The following is a 7,340-nucleotide window of genomic DNA, read 5'->3' as shown; positions in this document are numbered from 1 at the left end:
ATCCCCCGAGGGGGCGGTGGGCTCAGGCGGGAGGGCCGGGACGGCACAGCCTCGCCAGGCCTCTGCGCCAGCCCCCGGGCTCCCTTCTCACTTCCAGAGTCCTCAGGAGATGGGGTGGTCCGCGTCCCACAGCTCTCAGGGCGCCTCCTGCCGCCGGCTCTCCCGCCCGGGGGGTCCTCGGTGCCGGGGCCCGGGACACGCTGGGCTGGGCCCTGTGCGCTGCGTGGCGGCTACTCGGCCGCTGAGTTCACAGCGCAGAACATGCTGCTCGTGACTGCGCCGCCCAGCAGGAATGGAAACGGGGTGTTTTTCCTGGGGGAGATCTATAGCCAAGTGCTTCCCTATAAAGGGACCCCCGTAAGTGTATTTTGGGGTGGCAGGCTGTCCGGTGCGTGTCTCCACGTCACAGAGCAGCTGGCGTCTGGGCGCCACGGTCCTCCAGATGGGTCATCGGCGCGTCGCTGGCCAGCGCCCCTCGTGGGCGTCTCGTGTGCTTGACAGAGACCGCAGGGTGGCCTCTCCGCACTGACCGGCCTTCCAGAAGTTAAGGCGCGCACACCCCGCCGCACGGAGGCAAGTCGGAGACCGGGGGCTCCCCCGTGCCCTGGTGACGGGCGCCCCGTGCCAGGAGGCGGGTGCGGACGGCTCGGCAGCGAGGCTCTGTCCGTTCCAAACGTCTGTTCCTCTGGTACCGACAACACCCTGGCCACGAGACGCCTTCGTCAGGCGGCATCTTCCAAGGGGCGAGGGGCTTCCGCATCGGGGACGCACCCCGGATAAGCAGAGCCTTGTTCCTCCCGCTTGAGGCTCCAGCGCCGGCCGCCCCGGCCCCACCCCCGGCCCCGTCACAGCCCAAGCGTCACCCCGGGGCCCGGGGCTCCCGGCGACCCAGACCAGGCCCTGGGGCGCACACGCCATCCGTCGAGTCTGCCTTGGTGGCTGAACTGCCTCGCGGGAGGGGCAGGTTTTTGGGGAGGCGGGCGCAGCTCTCCCATTGGCTGCCTCCTCTTCTGAGCACCCCGCGGGAGCCTGGCGGGGCTGCGGCGTTTGGCGGAATCCGTGGCGGCAGGAGGCGGCGCTCCAGGCTGCCGGGGCCGCATCCCCGGGGTGCTCCGGCCGAGGACGCAGCCGCCTCAGGCCCCTCTGCTCCATCTCAGGGGTCTGCTTAGCTTCATGTTACTGGTACGGTTTTCCCCAGAAGACTTTCAGAACTAGATCCATGACTTCACCTCCTGGCCACAGCGTTTTCCTAGGAAGAGTGAGCTAGTCCCTCCAGCCAAGGAGTAGAGGGATGCCTCCGCCTCACCACCTCCAGATTTTTTTTAAAGATTTATTTGTTTGTGCTTACAGAACTGGGGTACAGGCCAGAGGTGCAGGATTCCCCAGAGACAGACTGGGGAGCAGAACAGGCAGATTGACGAAGCACACTGCTGAGGGGAGCAGCGGGCAAGGGAGAGGTCTGCCGCGCCCTGGGGTCACCTCGGGGCGGGGATCGAACTCGTGCTGCAGTGGCTTTAGCTTCTCAGTGCTGGGCTTCACCCCGCTGCGCCCCCAGGGAGGGTCCCCACCTCCAGCGTTTAGGAGTGAGCTGGCAGGCTGCCGGCGTGAGGCCCATTTCATCTCGCGTCTTCTTGTACTCTCACGGGTTTAACACTCTATGCGTGAGCTGTGTGCCCACAGCGGAGCTGGCCTTGCCGGCCAGGCTGACCCGGCCAGCAGCACGGTGGCTGCCGGGGGGCAGCTGCAGAGCCTCCTCTCTGGCGAGTGCGGAGGCCCCGCAAGGCTCCGCGTGCACCGGCGTCTCTGGGCTTGGAAAGCTGGGGCTCGGGCCCTGAGCCCCAGCAGGAAGGAGGCTTCGGGGTGACATGTTGACGCAGACCAGCTGGGGTCCACCTCTGTCCCTGAGCTGTCTTGCAGCTGACAAAGGGTAAGGGGAGCTCTTGCAAATGTCCGCCGGGAGCCAAGAATCTGGACTTGCTCCGCTCCCGCTGCAGCGTGCGGCTGTCCCTGCTGACGAGGGAGTCGGTCCGAGCTACTCTGCTGGACCCGGCGCTCGGAGTGCACTTACTTTGAAGGCGGGCGCCCACGGGGGCCGCGAGGGAGCGCCAGTGAGGTGTCGGTGGGCGGGACATCACCTGGCCAGAAGACTCCAGCCCCGCCCGTGCCCCACCCCGGCCAAGCGCACCCGGCACCTGCAGCCCTGGCCGCACCCCAACCTAGCCGCCTGCACCCAGCACCCACGGTCCTGCCCCCACCCCGATGACCCCGAGCCGCACCCAGCCCCCAACCCTCACAGTCCTGCCCCCACCCCACCCCGCCAGGCACCTCTGGAAGGCCTGCCCCCCCAGGTACACCCAGCACCCACAGTCCTGCCCCCATCCCGATGACCCCGAGCCGCACCCAGCCCCCAGAATCCTGTCCCCACCCCGCCAGGCGCACCCAGCCCTGGAACCCCTGCCCCCGAGCCGCACCCAGCCCCCAGCCCCGCCGCTCACCACTCAGGGGGTGGGGCACGGTGAACTGCTTCTTGGCGGCGCGCACGGGCAGGAAACTCTGCGTCTGCGCCGGGGGGTCCTTGCGCTGGGTCTTCCGCTGGTGGATCATGTGTTCAAGCTTTTTCAGGCGTTCTTGCGAGCGAGAGATGAACTGCGGTTTGTGGGCCTCCAGCGCTTCCTACGCGGAGCAGAGAAATAGCCCACGTTGCGGGGAAGCCCTGCAGAGGCAACAGACCGGCGTGGTCCGGCCGAGAAGCCACCCAGCGGCTCAGCCAGCGAGCCGCAGCCGGGGCCAGGCGGCAGGTTTCCCCGGGCCGTGACGACGGCCGCACGCCGGAGCCATCGCCGCGCTCCGCCTGCCGGCCGGCCCTGACCATGCGGCCGCCGCTCGGCCCGGGGAGCAGCCACTGCCCGCTACTCACCCTGCGAAGCAGAGGCTCAGAGAGCTCAGGGCGCCGCCTGGAGTCACACGCCCGAGGGAACCGGTCTCCGCCCTCGGAGCAGCCGAGCACTTGAGCCCCGGGCGCCGAGGACGGTCTCCAGGGTGGACCCCGGCCTACCTGTAAGGTCCAGGGGCTGGCGGGCGTCGCCTGGCCCTCGGCACAGTCCTCCGACGGGTCGGGTGTGTCTGGCTCCTCGGGGGGCGCCGGCTGGGGCTCGGGCGCTGGGAGCGCCCCCCTCTCCCCGCTTCCCTTTATTTTCACCACCAAGTCACAGCAGGCGGGACCCCCTGGGGAAATGCAGGGTCTGGTCAGAGGTGCCAGGCGTGGCCCCGGCTCCTCGGACAGAGACGCCCGGCAACGCCTCAGCGGGGTCAGTGGCCTCACTGGGCCGAGCCGGGCTGCCTCTCCTGGGCCTGGCCGCTGGGCACCCGTGCCGCCCTCCGCTGGCTGGCCAGCGGGGCGTCGCCCGGGTGTCTGGTGCTCAAGCATTTTCTGTCCGGTCTTCAGACCACGTCCTGCTCGGTGTCCACAGCTCCACGACGGGGCACGGCTCGCGGGGCTCACGTCCACTGCCCGGTGACACCAGGCGGAGAGTGCTGCTCAGCTGCGTCCCCCAGTGGGCCGGGGACGCCCCGGCTCCGCACTGCTGACCAGCGGGCTCCCCTGTGCTTTGGCCGCCTCCGGCCATCGTGCGTCCCCGGCGGAAAAGGCCAGCGCAGGGGAGCATGTGGGCCTAGGCCCCAGCGGGAACCACAGTCAGTCTCTGGCCACTCACGACCAGCTCCTCCCTGGAACACGATGCCCTCCATTGCTCTTCCACTCCCTGGCCCTCTCCACCTCACTGTCACCCCCAAATGCAGCCTCGCCAGATGCCCCCGCCGCCCCCTCCAGGCCCTCTCCAGCATCCTCCCTGCCCCTGCCCCCTTTGTGAAAAGCCCCTTTGACTGCCCCGCCGGGCAGAGGCCTCCCTCTGCAAGGCAGCCACAGACCCGCAGTTGCTGGGCTGCTGCTGTGTGGGGCTGGCCCGGTGCCAAGGAGCTGGCTCTGTGGGGGCCAGAGGGGGCTGCCCCGTCACAGGCGGCAACTCAGTGTGTTTGGGGATCACTTCTCCCCCCGCTGTCCCTTCCCCCTGCGGTCCCCTCCCCCACTGTCCCCTCCCCTGCCATCACCTCCCCAGCCACCCCCGGTACCGGGCTGGACCGGCCGTCCTCTACCCCACTCCTCAGAGGAGGCCCAGCAACCTCTCACGACCTGCTCACGGTCACCCCGAGGCCTCCAGCCCACCGCGTGAGGCCCTCAGGCCTCCTCTGACCGCGTGAGGCCCTCAGGCCTCCTCTGTGCTTCTAAACTTCTGCCCTTTGTTTTCCAGGGGGTGTGAGAGGGCGGTCAGGCACTGCCTCAGAGCTGCAGCCCCCACTGGCATCTCGAACCTTCTCCAGCCAAGCCTGGGCACCTGCCTCGGCCGGCAGGGACCTCCCGACTCGGGGTGCCGACCCGTACCAGTGGGCTGGAGTCCGTGACCCGGGGCAGCCCCGGCTTGCAGGTAGAGGTTTCCCTCCATTCAAACCTGCTGACCCCGCCCCTCTGGAGAGGGGCGCTCACGTGGCCCAGGGCCCAGGAGACCCTGCGCCGCGTCGGGTGGGGGGCGGCCCTGCGCCCCAGCTCCTTACCTGTGGGCCCCTCTCTTTCTACCTGGAGGGCACTGTCCTCCTGCGGAGATGCGCCTGAACCCGGCGCGGGGCCGACACACCCAGGCTCGGGGTCTCGGGGCTCCCGGAAGCCCTGCTGCCGGCTGTCCCGGGGCTCGGAGCGGGGGCTAAGGGCACAGCTGTTGCTTGGAGAGCTGTGCCCATCGGGAAGGAGAGCTGGAGCCAGCTTCCGCGCCACGGGTGGGGCAGACAGAGTCACGCGTGTTTCTCCTGGCCGCTTCGCGCTGCTTCCAGAAATTACTTTGGTTTCTACTAAAAATAAAACGAGAGCCGCGCTCAACACCTCTGAGGAGCTCATCCGACTTCTGCCGGGGCAGTGCTGGTGCCAGGGCTGCGGGCTGGAGTGTGAGACTGGCCGGCCCGAGCCCCACCTGGACAGGCCCCGCCAGGCCCGCCCGGCGCCTGCTGTGAGCTCCAGCACCGAGCATCTGACGCGGAGGGACCACGGCGCCCTCGGCACTCAGGACGCTGCACGGCGGCCCGGAGAGTGGACCTGGCCGGCCCCGGGCCCGACACCTGAGTCCAAACCCCGCCTCCACCGCGCAGGCCGCTGGCCCCGAAACACCCAGGTGACGCTACGACGACGCGGAGCACCGGCTGAGAGTGCCCTTCCCGGCACCCGTTTCTGCAATAAATGCACTTATTGTGCAATAAAAATGTTATTGATAGCAGCCCTTGTATTCGGACCTTCCAGTGCACATTCTCGGATGTGCTCACCTGATGAGCGCGCTTTGTTACCGAGTAAACGTGACAATGGCGTAAGACGATGCCAAGGCGCCTCAGACCGTGCCCTCGGGGCGCGGCCCCCATGTTCCTACACGCGGGGCGACGGCGAGGCCCAGCGCCCCGCCCTGCCCCTGCCTTTTCCGTCGAGGGCGACGGCCTCCGGGTGACCTTGGGTTTTCTCATTTCTACAGGAAAAGCTTCCCAGACTTTCATTTCCAAAACTGCCAATTCTGTTTAGTGTGAAAGACCCTAACCCCCAAAATATTCTTCCTTTCCTTGCATTTGACACACTTTGCAGAATCAAAACCCAGCCCAGCGACCGGGGTGAGCCCGCTCTGCCAGCCCCCTGGGGCCTTTTAGCCCAACGGAGGGGACCCCGGCCCCCGCCCTGCCTGCCTGCCACCTATCAGCAACTGTGTGAAGTGCCGGCGTGACTGGATCCTGTCAAGTTGCACACCCACTTGTGACTTGAAAGAGTTTTAACAACTTCCAGAAAGTAGAAAGAGTTGGTGGAGGGCAGGACAGAGAGCGGACAGCCGGGCGGCCAGGCAGGGCCTCCCAACACGTCTCTGACCCGTGTCCCTGTGGATTCTGGACCGTCCATCGGGGCCTGGCCTGCTCCTGGCTGGCGGCCTGCAAGCTCTCCTGCACTTGCAGGGCACCAGGTGGGCCCCAGCCCTATCACCGCAGAGGCCGTGGCCGGGGGCATGGCCTGGGACAGGACCTGACGAAGTGGGAGACTCTGCCCTGGACGCCAGGTGCAGGACACAGGGGGCACCTGCCTGGGGTCGCTGACGTGGCCCGGGGCCCTGCGGGGAGGGGAGGGCTCCGCGCTCACAGCTGCAGTGGCCAGTGTTGGCCCGCGGGCCCCTCCTGCAGGAGAGGGGGGCCCTCAAACCCCTCCGACTGCGAGGCAGAGGAGTCATCAGAGCACGTCAGGTCAGCCGGTGGCCGGTGCCACTGAGGAACCACCTGAGTGAGAGCGGGGACAGCAAGCCGGGCAGTGCAGGGGGGCTGGGGGAGGGGGCTCCCCGCTGGGCGCAGAAGAAAGCTTGATCCCTCACAGGGAAGTGGGTCTGGACTTGGCACCTGCACTCCAGCCGACCCAGACTTCTGCATAAAATCAGCCCCTAATTATCTCAGCGCGTTCCTGTCAGGTTTCTGAGTGGAGATGTCGGCACCCAGGGAGGACTGGGGGTGGGTGGGGGCGCGGGCAGGCGGACAGGGCTGGAGCAGCAAGCAGCAGACCCAGCTCCTCAGCCGGCCACACGGCGGGAGCAGAGCTGAGCAGAGCTGAGCCTCCCGGGAGAGGAGGGAAGGGGGAGCCCAGAGGGGAGCCCAGAGAAGATCAAGGGGCCAGGATGAAGCAGGGCTGGGGCCGGAGCCTTCCTGCCAACGCCAGACGGGCCAAGCCCCAGGGCGTCTCTGCTGCCGCCTGGGCATCGCCCCCCAGAGCCTCATCCCCCGCGAGGAGACGCGTGCGCGAGGGGCGAAGACCAGACATCAAACTGCCTCGTGACAGTGGTGGCCGTAGCTACGGGCCTGGAGAGAACCTCCCTTCCGGGGGCCCGGGCAGGTGGCGGGAGGGGCGAAGCCCCGGCTAGGACGCAGCCAGGCCAGCCCGGGGCCGGAGGACGCAGCCTGGCCGCTGGCTGTCGTGGCTAGTGCTCTCGGCAGGCCCCCACGCCACGCGGGCCCCAGGGCCCCGTGTCAGCTCAGCCAGACCCGGACCTGCAGTCCCTGCAGAGCGGGGTGCACGGTGGCCCCCCGCAGAACGTCCGCACGGGTGCTGGCAGCGGGCAGAGGTAGAACCGTGTCACTCATCGTCCTGGAGGCCCAAGGACGGGTGGGCAGGAGCCTGAGGCCAAGGCGCACGGCTGTGCTTGCGAGGCGGACACTCCACGCGGGCACCCAGCTTGCTCCTGCGCGGAGGCCTGACCACCTGGGCGCAGGCCTGACCACCTGGG

At 68.2% G+C, this 7,340-nt stretch overlaps 1 protein-coding gene across 1 annotated transcript in view; it reads right to left on the bottom strand.

Moving 5' to 3' along the window:
• The window catches only part of LOC101622567 (chromosome unknown open reading frame, human C10orf90), a 96,716-nt gene that overhangs the window by 4,868 nt on the left and 84,508 nt on the right, over positions 1–7,340 (bottom strand). Inside the window, exons 5-7 of the mRNA XM_012723447.1 lie at positions 3,056–3,225; positions 2,496–2,673; positions 1,679–2,010 (exon numbers count right to left, since the gene is read on the bottom strand). Of these exons, the coding sequence (XP_012578901.1) occupies positions 1,679–2,010; positions 2,496–2,673; positions 3,056–3,225 (680 nt within the window). The remainder of the gene's footprint in view (positions 1–1,678; positions 2,011–2,495; positions 2,674–3,055; positions 3,226–7,340) is intronic.

This window comes from Condylura cristata, unplaced genomic scaffold, assembly GCF_000260355.1.
Source record: "Condylura cristata isolate star-nosed mole 26May11 unplaced genomic scaffold, ConCri1.0 scaffold00011, whole genome shotgun sequence".
Classification (NCBI taxonomy): Eukaryota; Metazoa; Chordata; class Mammalia; order Eulipotyphla; family Talpidae; genus Condylura; species Condylura cristata.
Note: the sequence above shows the minus strand (reverse complement) of the source record. Positions and strands in the feature narration are given on the sequence as shown.